General features: G+C 40.5%; 1 protein-coding gene across 3 annotated transcripts in view; it reads right to left on the bottom strand.

Moving 5' to 3' along the window:
* Positions 1–21,909, bottom strand: part of ZBTB16 (zinc finger and BTB domain containing 16) — a 149,923-nt gene that overhangs the window by 127,539 nt on the left and 475 nt on the right. For 2 of the 3 annotated variants that reach the window (XM_073585292.1, XM_073585290.1), the window contains exon 2: positions 12,480–13,780. In XM_073585292.1, the coding sequence (XP_073441393.1) occupies positions 12,480–13,708 (1,229 nt within the window). In that variant the 5' untranslated portion in view covers positions 13,709–13,780. Of the gene's footprint in view, positions 1–12,479; positions 13,781–19,319; positions 19,430–21,909 lie in introns of all 3 variants that reach the window. The other variant, XM_073585291.1, reaches the window with a different exon arrangement.

Below are 21,909 nucleotides of genomic sequence, written 5' to 3'. Positions count from 1 at the left end.
ACCTATTGTCTGTTCCATTTGCACATCAGCAGGAGAAATTGATATACAATCGGTGTTGCTTCATAACTGGCCAGTTTGGTTTCCAGAAGTGTGATTAACTAGGAGTTAAACACCACAATTTAAGTGTTCCCCTTATTTTTTTGAGCAGCGTATAGTAATCTGAGTCATAACCCACATTATAGCAGATCATTTTGGAAGCACAAAAAAAAAAAAAAAAATATTATAGTATATATAATTATATTAATTCATTTGTGCCAATTTAACAAATTATTAAATGACCCATTTTGCACATGTCACTTCCCTAAGGATGACCCTCCAGGCTCTATTTAAGCTTCAGTTGCCATTGGAACAATCCTCTAGTAGTTCAACTAGCCTTGGGTCGATCATGAGCAAGAGCAGTCCCTCACCTCTAGCTACCTGCCAGCATAGCTGTACGGAGTCTTAGGTGTCATTACAGTGTGGGAGCTCATACAAGGAAGCAAATGGTGGCAACTGGGAGCAGCGATGTACTGCAAGATGGGGCACCATATACAGGTGACAGAAAGAACACTGCACGATAGTCTGTAAACAGAGGGCAGAGAGGAGAAATATATGGCAGCAGGGGCTGAAAGTAGGGATGCACTGAAGAACAGGGCCCAGAGGGGCAGAGAGAAATACGGCAGTTTGGGACTGTACACAGGGCTGATATTAGCGGACTTTTAGTTACTACCTGCTGCTAATAAACCAGAGATATAAAACTGTCGAATGAATCAATAGAGCAGCATTTGAAGACATATCTGCAGCAGGCAACAACACATTGCTGTGCTGCCTAGTAATTAGAATCTCAATTTTACAGAATGACAGGATAGCTGAGCTCTTTTACAACCAGCTAATGATGTAAAATCACACAGATAGCTATGCTGATATATAATGCAGAAAATAAAAATAAAAATCAGGATAGTTGCACAGAAGCATAAGTTGAGTACTACCCATAAAGTAGAAAGTCAGGAGAAATCAGGAGAGGAGGAGGGGGGTTCAGCAGCACTGAGCAGAAACAGGGTGCAGCTGGGAAATGTAGTTTTAGCTGATAAGAATAGGACTGTCCATAAAGCTCTGTAAAGCAGGATGTACCGAACGGCAAAAAGGTACAAGAAAAGGTACAAGAAGGAAACTATGGCTTAGTCTATACAATAACAATAAAGTAAGCATTTACTGTGCTTTGTGAAATATAATGCAATATGGGAATAACCCTTTTAAAGACTCACGTTTCACAAGCAAGTTTTAAAACAAAAACTCTGGAGTAAGATGCCCTGAACATTTTCAAAAGCGCAAAACTATTCATAAATAATGGAGAAGTTTTGACCATCTGTGTACTACAATAGGAAAGTTGTTACACCAGCTACAAGTTTGCAAAGAATTTCAACAACATATTTGCCAGTTTCAGGTGCAAACTGTAGTAAATCGATAATAAATTCGCCCTGCCCTTACAAGCACATGGATAAAATTCTTCCAATCTCTTCCCTCAATACTGCAAGGTCCTTATAATTCTGGGCCAATTGTGATTTCGGGAATTTCTCTGCTCAACTCTTAGAAAATAATTTGTTTCATATAATATGAAAGTTATTTTCTATGTACTAACATGCAGAAAGCATATAATTATATTATATATTTGGCAACATGTATTCAAAAACACAAGATTAAGGAGAATTTGATAAACATAAGGGGTGAATGTATATCCGCACAATGCCCTTGGCGTTACAGTTACAACTTTCTATTGTTTCCTGCAGGCACTAGACACTATATAGCCCCGCTATCCTCTTCACACCACATACCCAACCTCTGCATCACTTCTGACCTCCTTTTACTTATTTTTTTCATCTAGATTTGATATCGCTCCATCTCGCAGAACCCGCCTTGTTATAGAATAGTCAGCCTGTTATCTGTCCTGAAGTGTCAGTAAACATGTCACATAATTAAGGCTTGTATATCACTCACAGGAAGTTTTTGCAATGGTTAAGATATACACAGGGTGATGACAAAGTGGCCTGCTAATTAGCTGCATACCCAGGGTTGCCATTTGTAGATTAACCCCTTCACCTTCAAAATGGTCACCTTAAAAATTATCCACAATACCCTCCAGCTAGAGGCAAGCTGTAGAGCAGAGTTGGTTGCAGCAACTGCGTGAATCTCATCTACACCCTCATGTGGCAGGGCTCAGATTGGAAACCTCCCATGGAGACAAAGTGTCAAGAGATGACTACGAGATGTAACTCAACTTTTCTCTTTCCATAAAGCTCAGCAAGGAATTTGTTCCTTCATGGAGGAGAACATTGTGCCTGTGTGCTAGAAACTACATCAGGCACCCAGCACATGGTGCCAATCCGCAAAGCTCCAAAGTCTGCACTTCTTCACTACAAGGAAAAGAAAAGGAAAGCGACAACCATTAGTGGTGGTAGAAAAAAAAAAATTACTATGCAGTTGACCCCTTGTGGTGCAACCTGAGTTAAAGAGCAATCACACCTAATAATTAAGTCAAAAGCCAGGTAATGCTAGATAAGCTCCTGTGGCGCTGAATCGTAGAACGATCAGGTCATTTACAGAGATTTGGTTAGATGCTTTTTTTTTTGCAAGTAAAAAAATAACTTAGATGAATGGGGTTCAGAATAAAAAAAAAAAATAAAAAAAAAAAAATATGAAGAACAGAGAAAAAAGCCAAATCTTAATATACCTGCATCTTAGTTCTCATTTCAAGCAAGAACCCCCGCCCCTCCTCCCTTACTGCTCAAGCGCTTATCTTCATAAAAGGAAGATCCAGGGCTTGATCAGCAAATATTCAACAGATTGACTGATAACTTCACTGAACAACAACCTAGAAATGTAAAAATTTGGGGTACGACCTCTAAAATGTCAAAAAGGTACAACTCCCATCAAATAAGTCACAGACATAAATGAAACAGTTAAGATAAAAAAAAAAAGAAAATATAATTTAAGAACAGCAAAATTAAATCTAAAAGAAATAAGGCAAATGCATTGGACAAGTTAGAAATACTACAAGGCTAATGTTCATACCTTGCGTTTTTGCTGCTTTTTTTAAATGCAAAATTTTAAAGGGAACCTGTCACCTCTTTTTTTGCATATAAGCTGCGGCCACCGCCATTAGGGGCTTATCTACAGCATTCTGTAATGCTGTAGCTAAGCCCCCCGATGTAACCTGAAAGATAAGAAAAACAAATTGGTGTCGCAGGTCCGGGTCCAGCGCTTCCCATCTACATGCGATGTCGTCATCTTCCTTGCTTCGGTCGTGGCTCCTGTGTAGGCGTACTGATTTGCCCTGTTGAGGGTAGAGACAAGTACTGCAGTGCGCAGGCGCTGGGAAAGGTCAGAGAGACCAAGCGCCTGCGCACTGCAGTACTTTGCTCTGCCCTCAACAGGGCAAATCAGCACACCTACACAGGAGCCACGACAGAAGTAAGAAGACGTCTTCGCATGAAGATGGGAGGTGCCGAACCCGCGACACCCATCGGACTGCCCCGCCCCCAATTGAGTATAATCTAACATGTTTTTCTCATCTTTCAGGTTACATCGGGGGGGGGCTTATACACAGCATTACAGAATGCTGTAGATAAGCCCCTAATGGCGGTAGCTGCAGTTTATATGCGAAAAATGAGGTGACAGTTTCCCTTTCAGCTGCGTTTTACAAAACCAGCAAAAACTATGAAATTTCAGAAATCTCATGCACACGCAGTTTTTGCTTTTTTTTTTTTTTTTAATTTCCCAGACTGAATTGGAAAACTGCTGTGTTTTACCAAACTACAGCAGGTCACTTCTTTCATCGTTTTTTTCACCCATAGAAAGCAATGAGTAAATGCACAAAAGAAGAAAAACTCACAACAAAACTCCTGCATCAAAACCTGCTTTTTGTAAGATTCTTTACTGCCAAGAGATCAAGTTTTGCTGCAGAAAAAAAAAAAAACGCAGTGTGTGAACATAGCCTAAAGCATATTTATTTTTTTTTAAGATCTAGAGAAGTTAAAAAAAAAAAAGGGTGTAACACTTCTGGAATGAAATGAAAAGAATAACCGGCACATTAGCAGGAAGAGGGTTACCAGCACCTTAATCCATGTTACCAGAAGACCTCCACCTCCTCCTGCCAGATCTGGAAGCAATTACAGACCATTAAAGTGAACTGCCTGCCACTAAATTTAACCCCAAACACCAACACTTGCCACTTCACCCAAATGAAGGTGGATTAGAACTATACCAAAATTATTGCAAGCCCCTGCAAAAAAAAAAAAGAAAGATGTAAACTAATTTTTCTTGGAGAGTTTTCTTGTGTTCGAACCCAGTAGAAAAGTTTGTAGCAAAACAAAAACCTTTAGATTTGCGACATGTAGAAATAGAATTCTAAACTCCTAATAGAACAAACAATTGTTAACTAAATGTAACCACTATAAATAAAAACAAAATAGAAATTATAAGATACATGTTGCTGACAAGTTGTCTCCCCAACTAATGTTGTCACAATTCATAAAAAAAGACTTTGGGGAAGGAAGAAATATCATGTGTGTGAATTGTTTTTAACTACCAAACCGTTGTAGATCAACGAGTCCAATATTTACAAAATAGGTGCACATATTTGTATAAAATCCAGATGGGACGTAACCAGTTAAACAACCCCCCATATCCTTCTTCTAACAGCCCATAAATAAGTCACCTCGGCCTATTAGTGCTCCCTGCTTCACTTCAGTATTAGAGGCCCTGCTCCAAATCCCAGGAGCCTCTGACAGGGCACTGGCAAAGGTTACCCAGCTCAGGTCAGCTGGGAGGGAAACCTTCATTTCCTGAGCCAGGCCAAGGGCCGAGAAAGAATGAAACAGACTAATCACAGCCTTCCTCACAAAGGGAGACCAGGCCAAGGGACTGGCTTCCATTACGGAGACTCTCATACCAGGTGCCACCAATAAACAGGACCATTCCATTGCTGGCATTAATCAGGAGCTGCTGCTAGGATAGAAAGCTACATTAAAACCACTTAGTTCTTAATTTACCTCAACACTATATGCAAAGGACTGAACCTTCTCCAGGTTTAACATGCGATCCAGTCCTGCCGGGAAGAGGATAATCGCCATTGATCAAAACCAAGGGTACTGTGCAACTGAAGAGATGCAATTTTTTTTTTTTTTTTTAGTTATAAAATTAAAATCCCAAAACACTTTGAAAGTCCAAATAGTAGCTTTGTAATTAGTCCAAGATTACAATAAATTATTCAAAAGCACCACATGCTGCACAGCAAGATGGATAATCCGGGCCAGGGTGATCATTAGTGCAAAAGCTGGCAACGGCGGCGAGATGAAGACCGTCAACAACGGCCATCGAGCAGAAGTAACTTTGGGCAAAGGCTCAAGCAATCGGGCTACAAAGTCAGACAGGCAACACATTGTCAACTTACTGACCCAGATTGACATTACAGAAAAAAAAAAAAAAAAAAAAAATAATAACGTTGGATGTTTTGAGGTTACTAAATTAAATTTGAGAACCTGTGTTTTGGTCACTTAATTTTAGATTGAGAAACCCTAAAAGTTAAAAAAATTATAAATATATAATTACACATACACAAACACAGTCTAGTTGGAATGTGGCCACATTCCGACTAGACTATATCCGACATTGTTCAATGCAAGTGATACAGTCTAGTCGGCACATGACCGCATGCAGGTCATACTGGCAGACTGCGTCCTCTCCTGGCCCTGGCACCAGAGAATCCTCATAGTGCGCAGTGCACGCCATGGGATGGTTCACAAGTCTGCAATCACATAGTGCCTGCAGACTTGTAATTTTAGACCGGAAAAATCCTTTTAAAGGCTACGTTCACATGTTGCAAAATCTGCACGTTTATGCGGAATTTGGTGCTTGTTTTACTTTTCACAACAAAACGTGAAATCCGTGCAAAGTAAGTATCGTGCTGCAGATACAAAAATCCACACTACAGGACAATTTATGAACAGAATCATTTCTGCAATTTGTAAAAAGATTTGTCGAAATCTCATCTACATAACGGCACCTTATTATGCTTTGGACTTATTACACCTTTATTCCCCCCCCTCTGTACTGATGATTCTAATGTTTAATCTTCAATCTCTAGCCACAATTGTTGCTTAAACAGAACCAAAATGTGGGTGGAGGGAAGTGCATAGACAGAGGATATGAGCGATGCGTGCGAGGCTCGCAGGTCTACCGTGGACCGCTATGTGGAAACGGCATAAATATTATGAACACATGAATGGAATATTAATCATAGTTATGTGAAATTTCTAGTCTTGGGTTGTCCATTTCAGGTCCATCTCATACAAGATCAAGAGCCTTGGACTCCATTTGTAAATCGAATTTTACTAGGTCATAGTGGATTATTGCTGAAAGACCACTCAATGGGGTGTGTAAAGGGTGTCCAGTCGATGGGACCTCACAGTCAGGTGGAACTTTATGATTTTCTATACCCACTTCTGAGAACTTGTGATCTAATGAACGGAATAATCTCCCATGTACATTTAGTCTTTACACTTCCATAACCATATACACTGGGGTTTATGACCATGCTTTTATAACTTAGTCTTCAGGTGGCTAAAGGAAAAAAAATCGAGGATCCTTCAACTATAACCTGCATTGGCTGTATTGCTTAACCCCATCCTCCCTGGATGGCACAAATATGTACAGAGCTGCCGCACGGCAATGTAATCACAGGTATGCTGAAAACCTGACTCAGTGTGCAGGAATCTACTGTATGCCATCTACTGTAAGATGACAAGGTGAACGCTACTTCATTCCACATCTGAGAACACAGAAGTATCAAGTGTGAGTAATGTGCACTCATATACGATGACGAGAAATTCTGTGACCGACTACCTAAAAAGGACGGGAAAAACCTGGCAATTACCAAGTGTAATATTTTCTGCAAATACAGGCAAAATTTTGCTCTTTCCACCAAAGAACATGCACAAAAAAAAAAAAAAAAATTTTTCTACTTTCATCACTAGGTTTGAAAAGCGGCATTCAAATGCGTGGGATGTAAAAAGGACGTGAAGTCATTCATCATATGCATCCTCTTTAGCTTGAGCTACATGGCCTTAGTTTTTAATGACATTTGTAAAAGGTGGTTGGTGGCATGGATGACCATGAAAAGACACGTCTATAACACACTCCAAGGTCTAAGACGGTTTCAAACTCGTTGGATTCAATTTAATGCAAGCACGGTCTTAGAAATGTCAAAACAACCTCAACATATGACTGTGGACAAACTAACCCTTTTTTCCCTATTGATGTGACATTCCCTATCTGTAATGTTTATTCAGTGTTTTATAGCTTTCTCTCCCCAGCTCTAGTCCCAAGTTGTGACTGCTTCTCACTAGCCAGATTCACCAATGGCTGCTGCATTCCCACCCTCAGCTTTTATACAGACTATAATAGTCCCTCATCGGCTGTGCTACTTCATAATATGTGATACCTGCAATGGATTAGATTGCAGTGCCGATTACCAGTAAGGCATGGTAGGTACGAGCCTATAATCCGGCACCGATAGCCCGCTCCTGAGGTCATGTCATCCTTTTCTGGCTGATGTAATCTTCTACTTTATGTAAAAGTCAGGATTTTTTTTTTTGTATTATTTTATTGATAATTTGCACAAAATTGGTTGCATTTTGTTCAAATTCACCAAAGTTTTGAAAACTCGACATTTATTCGCTCATCTCTACCGCTTCTCAACTATACCCTCAATATTACCAATAAAGCAAATGCTTCTCCACGGTGACACTTTCCATAGTAGTTAATGGTCACCAAGACAAGTGTCAGCATCTATTCCTACAAGACCACAATGAATGAATAAATGGTACCCTAGAGTTTGGGGGGTCCTCAGTGATGGACAATGTAGTCTAGTCCATTGAAGAAAATAAATAAATCTTAATTTTCTAAACATACGAGCACAAACCTTTATCAGAGATATTCGGGGAATAGGTATTACTTTGAAATGTAGGGTCCCAATTTGCCAGCAGGGGATGGATGATTAATATATAGTTTATTAATTACAGTAGTATAGCGCCATTTATTCCATGGCGCTTTACATGTGAGGAGGGATATACATAATACATACAAGTACAGTAATCTTAAACAATACAAGTCACAACTGGTACAGGATGAGAGAGGACCCTGCCCGCCCGGCTCACAATCTACAAGGGATGAGTGAGGATACAGTAGGCGAGGGTAGATCATCCAATTAATTGAATTTTAAGGCTATGTTACCAAGTTGAGCTTTTTGATGTTGCAGATTTTCTACACCCATTAAGTAGAATAGGTTACTTGCATTCTTTGAAAATACGCAGCGTTTAAGCCTACACACCAAAAACTCATTGAGGGACTATAGCCTTAAGTTCCAAAAAAATTGATGGTTTCCTCACAAGGTGCAGTCCATAGCAGCCTTCTTCTAAAGAAGATTAATAGAATTTCAGGTTGACTCCTGTAAAGTAAATGGTGCGGATTTGTAATACCACACACAACCTGTAGGAATCATTTTTGGAAGGTGGCAGCCATGTTACTATAGTCATCAAAAAAACACAGCTAAAAGATGTTATCCAGGGACGTCTGCCTCTGAAGCAAGCAAAGTCAATGGCATTATGGCTTTCACATTACACGCGTGCACGTCTCCTATCCTAATGAACAGGACAACACACAATACTTTCCGAGCCTCATCAGGTGCGAACGGTTTATCCTCATACGAAATGAGCTGCTCTAGACAATCCCTTTAAGAAGTTACATCATGACAAATCCTATACTAGGACATCACAAAAAAATCTGCTACAGTCTCTTCTTGGTCAAATAGAAACCTATAGGATGAATTCTTATTAAATACTTTTAAAAACTTTTTTTTTTTTTTTTTTTTAAATTAAATACCGTACTTTATTACCAATTATGGCAAAACTTGAACCTCCCACATTAATAAAAAAAAAAATTTAATACAAAAAAAAAAAAAAAAAAAAAAGACAGGATTTGAAGGAAAAGCACCAACTTCTATGCTGTGCCGAGATACACTTTATACACAAGACTTTAGCTGAATATTGGTGATGAGCGAGCGTGCTCGGGGGCTAACAGAGTGTCTTCAGTGTGCTTAAAAATATGTTTTCGTCCCTGTGGCTGCACATCTTGCAGCTAGTTGACAGGTGCAACACATGCAGGGATTGCCTAACAAACAGACAATTCCTGCATGTGTTGCAGCTGTCAAACAGCCGTGAGACATGCAGCTGCAGGGATTCTAACATATTTGGAGAGTAAAAAAAAAAAATTGATTAGCGCGCGAGCATGCTCAGGTAACACCTTATCCCAGCACGTTCGCTCATCACCACTGAATATCTAGTTTGTAAAAAATAGAGCCTACATTCCACTGCCTCATCATCCTTTCTGTACTCATAAATTAAAGCAGGTCTCGTTTCTAATATAAAAGTAATGCGATGCACGTCAGGCGTAAACAGGCATGCGATGATTGCAGTCAGTTGATATGGCATGCATCACCATGTGCAAAATTAAAGTACAAACACACCCACAAATGTTCAACCGCCGTACTGTACCTTTAATAGCTGGGTACTGAAAAGAACAAAATGTTACACACAAGTGCACCACACCTCACACGTGCGGCGAGCCAGCTCCTCTATCCCACACCTAGCATCATCTCATTATGCGGAGCTCTGCGATGATTAACTTTTGTGAATGGCCAATAGGATACAGTGTTTAACTAGTACATTGTGTCCTTTCCTTTTACAGTTCCCTGTTCCCGATGATTAAGATCTGGAAGTTTGTGCAAATTATCTCCGATGTGACAATCTGTACTGTACAGATGAGGCAGATGCGGATTGGGAGACAGGTTGAGAGTTTATATGGAGAACAACAAAAATAATGACGCTCCCCCTAGGCTTGCAGAGGTTATATAATTGGGCACAGATTAGAAGTGGTCTGGTGTATACGCAAATAAACGTCATTTTAAATGGGCTCGAAAATGAGACATTATCGAAAATTGCAGGACAAGTTGTAAAGAGATGATGCAGGATGCAAAAAGACGCCCCCAGTCCTGGCTGAATCAAGCGGCATTTACATCATATCTAACTCCAGCAACAAATAAAGAAAAACTAACCAGGACAGACCTTCAGCAGATCACCCCATAACACAACTACGACAGCAAGCAAGAATGCAACAGTCAAATGTTCAAGGCAGCAATTCCGGGGAACATGGCAGACATTTATTAAGTCTATGACCCCGATTCATCATTTTCGTTGTTGTTCCAGTTTTACTGAAACAATTTGCTCTTTTTTCTATTTTTATTTTTAGTTGGTTTATTATTTGCCCCTTGTTCACTTTACGATTTGCGTCTGTACGGTGTTACCCCTCAACAACTTTGCTCATTGAGAGGTTTACACACAAATTGCAGAAATGCAACTTTTTACAAAACGTTTTTATTTTTCACAGCCATGAAACTTTTTAAAGGACTTGCTATTTTTGGTGACAAAAAAAAAAAAAGTGATGAACTGGATCTCATGTGTTTTAATGCATTTTTTCCCCAGCGCCGCACTTCACCATCAGCTCTGTTACTGCTGAGCATTCACTCAAGTGAGACATGGCTGAGCTGAAATACCAGATCCGACCAAAAGAGCGAAAGGTGGCTAGGTTTATTTTTCCATTTTAATCTTGGATAATCAGTTTATGGGGTAGCCTGGGCGAAACAAAAAGTCTATAGTCACTGCTGACATTGTGAGATGCGCCCACAGTCATAATTCTCCTGAAATCCCCGTGGGGGTGGGTGGTCATGTGACCCCATGGTTGTGATTTGCATACTAGCAGTCACATACCAACTAGACTTGTCCATCTTCTCTCAGTTTCCTTCAATTCAGAGAAGTCAGACTAGTCTAAATCGGCATACGAACACAAGTATGCAAACAGCATCAACGCGGTCAAGCGACCACCCACCTGCATAGGGAATCATGACAGTGTCCTCATCACACACTGTCATGGTTGGGGAGTCTCAAGTCACAGTGACTGCAGATTTTTCATTTCATCCGAGACAACCTCTAACATACTTGTGATATATGTAGAGGCAACACTGGGAGAACCCTTTGAAGGGATCAAGAAGTGAGGGAAAATACATACCCTAATAGCAAACAAAGGATGTCAAACTTCCAGTATACAGACACTACAGTAATTGTACATTTAAAACAGGACTAAACTGGTTAGTCATTGCTCATTTTATTCCACTGCTCGTCTATTTTTATTTAAACCACCATAAGTGTTCAGAGATCAGGGCTTTCTTATTTAGTGAAATTTTTTGTCAAGAGAGTGGTGCTTATAGAACAATGAAACAAAGCAGTGTGAAGACACGCCTCGGAGGATCCTCTGAGACAGACAGTCAGTAAAGACTATATAGATGAGCATTACACGAGAAAGATGCATAACTTTAGAACACTGCAGCAGGAAGCAAAAGCGGAATATTCAGAAGCAGCGGGAATAAAACAGCAAAGGGGGGGGTCACAGTTGACCAGGTTACAGATCCTTCTTAAATGAGTTGCTGATTGGTGATAAAGAATTCATAAACACTCATTCCCGATTATTGGTCTAAGCTTATATGGTGGCCATCACCAGATGATCATTTGTAGAGTGATCAGAATGTTTACATTTGCATAACACAAGGAAATATTTCTGTTACTGGTAGCACATTGCCTTGTGTAAACGGGGGATGTGCTGCCGACAAGATAACGCATGGGGCAGAACAATCAAATTTACCCATCACTTAAGCTTATTTTTTTACGCTTGATTTAGGTTACATACAGATATGTGATTTCCTTTTTTCAGACCAAAGGGAAGGGGTCATTAAGAAGTATTAATTACCACTCCAAATCTCTCGACCTCCCAAACATCAGCCTTCCTAGAAGTAACAAAGTTCTATCCGTACATTCATTAGAAGGCTGAAGCCACCGATTTGCTGAAGAGCAAGGCAGCTGATGGAATGGAGTCTGACCCATCAGTCACCTGACCCTGCAGCAGATCAGTGGTCGCAACGATTACGAGTGATCACAGTGATACTACCTGAGCTTGGGATGTAGAGTGGTAGGTGGAATACCATCTTAACTATTCTCAAAACATGACATATGCCAAGTCGGATGGTGGATGAGATGTGAAATGGAGCCTTTCAGCACCAAATTATTGTTCGAACCAAGCACTGTGCACCTTCTCACCCACAGTATTACTGAACATCTCCAGTACACGTTTCCTTGTCAGCTCTAGCTTTACAGGAACCAGAGAAGGGCAAAGATAGATGGAAAACAAGAAGGTGAAAAGCTGCACTGAACTGTTTGGCCACCTCAAAAAGGTGCATGGAGCATCTGTGCTTGGCTGAAGCACTCATTTTGAGCTAATGATTTCCTTTCAACATGCGAAAAAAAAAGTCAGTTTACAGACGGATTCTAGAACTGTACCTGTGATGTTCAATCGAGTCATTGTCTGGAAGATTCGCTCCACACACGCTGCATCGCTCACTCATGCTTCTACCTTCGTTCTTCATCCCAGCGGCAATTTCACCAAGCTTGTTAAACAACTCTCTCTGAATGAAACCTTGGGGAAGAAGTCCACCATAAGCACTAAAGTCCATTGATACTGCAAGTGCTGGTTGCATGTGAAGAGCAGAAGCCATAGATGTTGGCACACTGATCATAGATTCACCCTTATGGTTTGGTAGAACAGAGTAGACACTTAGATGCTTCTCTGCATGGGAAATTGCATGTTCTTGAGCAAGGCTAAAAGCTTGACCCAATTCCAATGACTGATCTAGAGCATTTTCATCACGGGGAAAGGTAAGATCTCGAGCACTTGTGATGACACTACTGCGGGTCGGAGTTCCAGGACTCTCCTTGGCCTTTTCATCAGATTTGTCTCCACCAGATGCACTTGATTCTGCCGTTGGGCTATCACGGTTGGTGCTTTCATCAACTTGCATAACTTCTGTCTTCACTTCTGAAAGTCCTTGAAGTCTGCTGGTGGAGTGCAAGTCTAGTGCATTTTGTTGCAATGCTCCTTGGAGCAATGACTGGCCAATAGTCATTAAACTATCTACTGCAGTCTTAGTAGGGCTCATACCAGAAAGTCCATATGACGTCGACACTGATGGACTTTGGTCCACCAAGTTCTGATTGCCCATGCTCGCATAGCCACTTTCTTCACTGGAATGCTTTGCGTTCAACATGTTTTTAATAAATCTTGATTTTCTGTCCTCTTCATCATCCACTGCTCTGTCGCTTGTACATAAATCTCCATCATTTTCTTCTGAAGCTTGGATAGTTTCTAATATCTTCAGACACTGCTCTTCTAAATACTCAATTTCTAGAATTTCTGCTGCATACAGAAGGTCATCCAGATCTTCCACCTTGGCCTGCAGAGTGGCAGTGTAAGCATACTCCAAAATCTGTTGAAAGGTCTTTGGCGACAAAAAGTCCAAGGTGTAATGCTGGCTGCTACGGTGGAAGAGTATTTCAAACATCTTACTAGTACAAGCCAATACTGTCCTATGGGCATGAAACTCTTGAGTATCCACCATGATCACCACATCACAGAGCGTCCCCGCCAACCGCATCTGGTTGGCTTTTAGGAGAAGCCCCGAGGGGTGATTGGGGTTTTGCAACTGTATCATACCCATATTAGTCAAATCCATAATTCTCCTGGGGTCTAGTCATTAGTCTCGCCGTTGTTTGATATGGTGGGCCAATCACTGAAACCAATGGACCTACAGATGGAATAAAAACAAGAATTGAGTCAATATGAGGAGCAGAGAAGTCATGCACTTAAAATAGAGACAGATCGCATGTTTTATCAATTTTTTTTATCCAATACTGCTTCCAGGATTCGTCATAGGCATACTCAAGACAAGACGTATCACCTGTCATTACTGAAGTTACACCATTTTCTGCAACACCATGGAAACTTGCTTTGCAGCCATCTTTCATTTCTTAGGTTTATTGATTATGCCAGTTTATTTGTACATAGCATGATTTCATTATTTGGGTTCTCTTTGGCAAATCGTAGTGGAACTTCAGCCGCACAGGTTAGGAGATAACTTGCAGATCCATCCCAAGAGCCACTCGGATGGAGCCATGGCAGCGTACACGCACCACTGCCGCATTCATTGCCAATGGCTCTGATAGAGCAATGTACCCATGGCGCATTCTCTAAGCAAACAGGGTACTTTACGGACCCATTCTTGGGATCAGTGAGGAACCCAGTGTGGGGGATCCCAACGATCTGCACATTACCCAGCCCGTGGTAAGTGATTACTTGCTAAAATTAGAACCTTGAGCCTTAACTAGGTATTTTTGCATAATTTGGTGCACTAATATACAGTATGCACTTTATTACTGCTTCACACACATAGTTTTATGCATGTTTCTCAAATAACAAGGCCTATGTAAAGCTTCCTATAATCTGTACTACAATCCAGAAAAAAAAGAGGAAGTATAAATAACACTGTAGAAAGACATGCAGTTAGCTAAAAACAGCGTTTATTAAATCAAAATAAAATACATACTCATTGTATGGATCACAAAAGATATACATAAATACAGTGTGCACAATGGAACCACCAATAAGGGTATCACTACAGGGAAAATGTTACTATCATGTAATTTTATTCTGGTGCACTGAATGATGGTCTGCAAAACAGTACTGACAATATATAATGTATAGTTACACCAATGCACCCCCCTTTTTTTTGGGTGTATAAATATTAAACAAAATCCCCAATAACATCATTTATCATGTAGTAAAGGATAATAATATGAAGAGGAACTGCCAAATAGCATATGCAAGTAGTACACCACCAGCTGAATCTTCCCAAACTAGCTAGTGCATGGCAGACTTGGAGAAGACTGACAATGTATAAAAATTATATATCTATCTTAATCCAAAAGTGCTAAGTGCAAACTGCAATAAGATAAAGATATTATATAGCCTAGTGGCAGTACATAGAAGACAAGTCGCAAAGTCAGAAAATCTCCTACCATGGAGAGGACATATCGCTATGTGGAAAAGTGCAAAAGCACAGCTGAAACAGTTAAATATGCATGGCAGCTCAATGTGAATACCTGACCTGTAGGTGGCAGCTGTTCCCCGACGCGCGTTTCGCGTGAGCTTCTTCAATAGGGGGTAAGTGAAGAAGCTCACGCGAAACGGCTGCCACCTACAGGTCAGGTATTCACATTGAGCTGCCATGCATATTTAACTGTTTCAGCTGTGCTTTTGCACTTTTCCACATAGCGATATGTCCTCTCCATGGGAGATTTTCTGACTTTGTGACTTGTCTTCTATGTACTGCCACTAGGCTATATAATATCTTTATCTTATTGCAGTTTGCACTTAAGCACTTAGCACTTTTGGATTAAGATAGATATATAATTTTTATACATTGTCAGTCTTCTCCAAGTCTGCCATGCACTAGCTAGTTTGGGAAGATTCAGCTGGTGGTGTACTACTTGCATATGCTATTTGGCAGTTCCTCTTCATATTATTATCCTTTACTACATGATAAATGATGTTATTGGGGATTTTGTTTAATATTTATACACCCAAAAAAAAGGGGGTGCATTGGTGTAACTATACATTATATATTGTCAGTACTGTTTTGCAGACCATCATTCAGTGCACCAGAATAAAATTACATGATAGTAACATTTTCCCTGTAGTGATACCCTTATTGGTGGTTCCATTGTGCACACTGTATTTATGTATACCTTTTGTGATCCATACAATGAGTATGTATTTTATTTTGATTTAATAAACTCTGTTTTTAGCTAACTGCATGTCTTTCTACAGTGTTATTTATACTTCCTCTTTTTTTCTGGATTGTAGTATAGTTTTATGCATGGTCCGCCTATGCTTACCTTCTTGCAGGTACTTGTCCATCTCAGCTTTTAAATGTAATGTATATAACAACTGATTGCCTATACTATTTAACTTGTGTTCTGTGCCATTTTATGTTGGAGTTGTGGTTTGATATTTGGTCACACAAATATATGCAACATGTTGCCTAATGTTTGTAGGAGTTACACCATCAGTGGGAGTCAATAGAAGGTATAACCCAAGGCCAGTACTAAATGATATACCATAATTTATATAACTATTTTGTAATTTGTTCCAAATATCAAGAAAAAAATACAAAACTGGATTATGTTCTATAGCATTGCAAAATAGATACGTTAATTCAGAACTTTTTTCTGCACTGTGTAGACCAAAAGTTTGCTTAGCCAAGAATGACCTTAAAGTCTGGGTCACATGAAGGGACTTGAAGATAATACAAGAGACATAAAATCTGTTGAAGGACAGGGGTCAGGAGTTCTACTAGATGCAAAGATTCAGAGGAAGAAAAAGGTTAGTAAGTGGAGTTCCACAGGGATTTCTGCTTGGAGCAACGATGTGTAATGTCTTCATTAGCAACATAGCAAGTGATTGAGAGGGAACATTCCCCAACAATGGCAAAGATCTTGACATTCCAAAAGGAGGAAACTAAACTAAGAAATTCTACAGTGTCCTGGACAATAAAGAAAGAAGGGTCTTTGGACTATAATGGATTTATTAGGACCGAGACCCATCAATGTATGACGAATCATACTAATCACAGACACTTACGAGATGGATCAGAGACTTATGATCTACAGAGGACAAAGCATAAGAGTATAAGTCTCCAATAACTCCATCTGAAGCCTTTTCTTGCAGATTAAGAAAATTTATGCTGAACATGGCGCCATTCTTTTTATAGTAACGCAATGGAAAATTCTATAGAACATGATAGACCCCGTAATTAGTCATTTAGCTTATATTAATTTATAATGAAAGCCCCAATGCTCGGACTAACATGATCATTGGGCTACGGCTAGAAGTTCATTACAATTCCTTTTGATAAAGCACCATAACTGGTGATGTAATGAACTTTGGTCCTGGTGCACTGGCTTTGCGTTGACTGCAGGTCAACAAAAGGAATCATTGTAAAGATGTGATATATTACAATTCTCTTATAAAGGTGAAGTTAGCTGTACTACATCACTAGTAGACACTTTACTAGTGTTCTGCCATTGTTTGGCAACATGTAGTATATTTGGTCTCAATCAGACCAAACAAGGCACCATGAGATACTCCTGCGGCCATCACGTTTATCAAGAAAAAGCATTTTAGACCATCTATACTAGGTTACTACCAAAATGTGCATTGGAGTAGAAGTCTATGAATAGAGAAAACCCTACTTTTAGGATATTGCATTTTTTCTATGTGTTGGTTGAAACCTTGATCAACTACAAAGAATGAAAAAAACTAAATATGACTTTATGGTTTTTACTTGGTAGGAGGACATTAAACAAGTTTAAATATTGACACATTAAAATAAGGTCAGTGGCCAAAAATCCATTTTAAAGCAAAACGGCAACCAGGTACCATCAATGGGAGGCTGTAGGGTTATAGCAAAGGAAATGTAAGGATTTGCCAAAAATGCAGAAATGTCAAATCCAAAAATCAGGGCGTCTCTGGATTCTCATCCTACAATGCCGAGCAACTTTCAGTGACTTACAGCCAAATTTAAGACATTTTTAACAATCTAAAGATGGAAAGAAACATAATGGCAAGTCAGGTATTTACTTATTTCTGCCCAAGTCTCACACAAGCCAGCAACAGCTATAAACACAGGTTTGCGTTACTGTGTAACAAAAGAACATGCAGTCTGGAGGGATGCTTTATTGGACTTGTCAGACTCGGAATAATGGGGACAATTGAAGTTTGTGTAACAAAAATGTACAAAGCGGAAAGCTTTAACATTAAGTCTATTGTTACTCCGCACCTTGGGAACGAGGGTTAATAATATCCTATATAATTACAGAGAGGAGTTCCAAAACTTATAGGACCAGCAGAAATAAAATGGAGCACTATGCTGGGTAGGAAGCTCAAGAGTTAAACTTATACATTTCATTTTAATTTCTATAAGAATGCCATTCCACCCTTAATACAATCTAGGAGCTTGGCAGCATAACAGATATCCCTCAATCCATAAACTTAAAACCAATGAATATCCTAAATATCAGCAATATCACAATATGTTAGCAGTAAAAGAGATAAATGACCTTTAAAAAAAATGAAAAAATAAATAAATAATATTATATGGTAGATTGCTAATCAATATAGGCCATCGGTCATGTCACACAGTCTTTAGACCAGTGTTAAATTGTCTATTTCTTTTTGCAATATCACAACATAGCAATCAGTGCCAAATATTTGGTTACCACAATAACCAGAGCCTTTATATTTGCAATATGTGAAAAAAAGTACTGTGCCTTTAATTGGCCATGTTTTTCCATCAAATACTCCTAAATGTAATATAGTGCCCCCTCATGGTCACAGAAGTACAAGTATAGCCAATTGCCATTTCCTTTATATAACCACAAAAGTGCCTGGATGATGGCGATGGGATCATTATATTAACCTATGCAGTGCAATAATGCATACGTTATTCTTCTTGTAGTGAGGTCCAGTTTTACATAGGACTGCATTTGTACACTATGTAAACAATGCACAGGCAATGTTACATCTCCATTCTTCTTTAGATCGATGAAGCCCCCCAAACAACTTTTCTAAACCCAAAACTTTCCTTTCAAAGCTGCAATTAATCACATTGCTATTGTTAAGCCCGATTAAAAGGACCATCCATCCGCCTTCAGATCCTACAGAATATGCACCCAAGTCACCTGTTCTACAAAAGGATATTAAAATATTACTATTATATGGACTCCAATAACTTGAGAGAGCCTGATAGAAGAAACCATTGAGCTTTTCCTATCTCCACAGGTCAAAGTACCTGGTTTACATTAACACCATAAAGCCAGAACATATTGTGTCTCTCAAGTTAGCCAGCATTCCTACAGGTCCAAGTCAAAACACTAGCACATCTATCCAAAATCCACAATGAAAAGGCAGTTTATAAGCACTGAGCACAAAAAAAATGCATTGAGAATGGCAAGAAAATACAAAGTCGAGATAAAAAAAAAAAAAAAAAAAAAAAAAGAAAAAAGGTGAAGAAAACAGATCCCCCCCACCCACAATAGCGGCTGGTCCCATTGTGTGGCCAAAGGCAAGAATGTTTTTGTCTGTAGCAAAGTACGAGGCAGTTCTACAGTGTGGAGGGTCAGAAGGATGGAAACCAGAGACCCCAAAAAAAAAAAACTTTTTTTTTTTTGTGATGTCCCCTAGAATATAAAAAGCAAATATTACCTCTGGCACTGTCTATAACATACCTTGACATGGCTTTAAAAGTAAACACCTGCACTGCTTATCTATCAGGGTATAAGATAGGACAGGGTAATTGATTACTGATTGTAGGAGGAAGCTGTCTACAATCCCAGCTCTGAGGAAAAAAAAAAAAAAAGTGTTACACTTAATTTATGATGTGTTAAAATATGGGCTACAGTTCAGTCCCATCCATAAAAGAAATCTATTTCTGCGCTACTCTATGGATGCGTAAGCGTTCTTAGGAGCAAACTGTTAAGTCTCTGTTAAAAACAAAAAACAAGAAACATAAAAAAAAAAAAAACAAACGACAAGACAATGGCAATAGGAAGTTATACCAGTGATCAACAGGGCAAAAGTCAAATATCAGCTCCAATGAGACCCCCAGTAAAAGGGGACAGCTAAACTATAGTCCATGTAGAGACCGCAATCCGGTGACTATCTTTGTAGCTGGGGGATGCATCCATTGACAGAGCTCCTTTTGATGACTTGGAAAGGGTTAATTAGTCAACTATTAAAGTCCTTTATCAGTGGTGGATTGCCCAGCTTCAGTTCCCTTTAAACCTTAGGCAAAACTAAAATATAATCACACATACATACACACATGTTGAATGTGTAACAAAAAAAAAAAAATGTCAGCATTATTGACATGAAGAAGAGATGAGGTGCAAGGATTAACCTTTTCAGGACTACATAAGGGGATGGGAGGAAAGGGGGGGACATACTAGGGATGCTTTATGAAAATTTAGACATTGGTATTAACAGGCAAGAACAGGTAAAGTGTGTGTGGAGACGGCAGAGGCTGCTTACCATTCACACACAGCGGAGGCTTCTAATGTGTTTTCGGTTGTGTCTAGCTGCCACATGAAATGAATATCTGAATATTAAGTGGTGGTCAGCCTGGGCTGATACAGGGAGCATACAAAAGAGCAAAGGAAACAGATTCCCAAAAGGTTAGAACATATGATGTATGTGCAGAAGAGGAGGATGAAGATGGTGCCACACAGACAATGGGGGATAGTGGATGTGCCACACAGAGAGGGAAAGTGGAGGTGGAAGAAATGACAATAACAGAAAGAATCAAGACCAGGCTCCAAAATCCAACAGATGAGACAGGGTGGAATCTACTGCACATCAATCACAAGGAGAAGAACACTATTAAAAACCAAGAGCTAGAGAATGTGCCTTGTTCTGTCCCCAGTCCTGCATGTAGCAGACATAAACAAGTCATAATTATGCATGCCACATTTCACTGTCCCCACAGCACAGACCCTTACATCTATATACAATATACATGTGCACCCCACCAGAGAGAGCACCGAGGTCACCAAGCCATGAGGAGAACCAATATACATGTGTACCCCACCAGACAGAGCACCGGGGGTCACCAAGCCATGAGGAGAACCAATATACATGTGTACCCCACCAGAGAGAGCACCGGGGGTCACCAAGCCATGAGGAGAACCAATATACATGTGTACCCCACCAGAGAGAGCACCGGGGGTCACCAAGCCATGAGGAGAACCAATATACATGTGTACCCCACCAGAGAGAGCACCGGGGGTCACCAAGCCATGAGGAGAACCAATATACATGTGTACCCCACCAGAGAGAGCACCGGGGGTCACCAAGCCATGAGGAGAACCAATATACATGTGTACCCCACCAGAGAGAGCACCGGGGGTCACCAAGCCATGAGGAGAACCAATATACATGTGTACCCCACCAGAGAGAGCACCGGGGGTCACCAAGCCATGAGAAGAACCAATATACATGTGTACCCCACCAGAGAGAGCACCGGGGGTCACCAAGCCATGAGGAGAACCAATATACATGTGTACCCCACCAGAGAGAGCACCGGGGGTCACCAAGCCATGAGGAGAACCAATATACATGTGTACCCCACCAGAGAGAGCACCGGGGGTCACCAAGCCATGAGGAGAACCAATATACATGTGTACCCCACCAGAGAGAGCACCGGGGGTCACCAAGCCATGAAGAGAACCAATATACATGTGTACCCCACCAGAGAGAGCACCGGGGGTCACCAAGCCATGAGGAGAACCAATATACATGTGTACCCCACCAGAGAGAGCACCGGGGGTCACCAAGCCATGAGGAGAACCAATATACATGTGTACCCCACCAGAGAGAGCACCGGGGGTCACCAAGCCATGAGGAGAACCAATATACATGTGTACCCCACCAGAGAGAGCACCGGGGGTCACCAAGCCATGAGGAGAACCAATATACATGTGTACCCCACCAGAGAGAGCACCGGGGGTCACCAAGCCATGAGAAGAACCAACATACATGTGTACCCCACCAGAGAGCACCGGGGGTCACCAAGCCATGAGAAGAACCAACATACATGTGTACCCCACCAGAGAGAGCACCGGGGGTCACCAAGCCATGAGGAGAACCAATATACATGTGTACCCCACCAGAGAGAGCACCGGGGGTCACCAAGCCATGAGGAGAACCAATATACATGTGTACCCCACCAGAGAGAGCACCGGGGGTCACCAAGCCATGAGAAGAACCAACATACATGTGTACCCCACCAGAGAGCACCGGGGGTCACCAAGCCATGAGGAG

The sequence above is a fragment of the Dendrobates tinctorius genome, unplaced genomic scaffold (assembly GCF_039654945.1).
Source record: "Dendrobates tinctorius isolate UK_male_01 unplaced genomic scaffold, ASM3965494v1 ptg000086l, whole genome shotgun sequence".
Classification (NCBI taxonomy): Eukaryota; Metazoa; Chordata; class Amphibia; order Anura; family Dendrobatidae; genus Dendrobates; species Dendrobates tinctorius.
The sequence above is the reverse complement of the archived record's forward strand: the minus strand, read 5'-3'. Positions and strand labels throughout refer to the sequence as shown.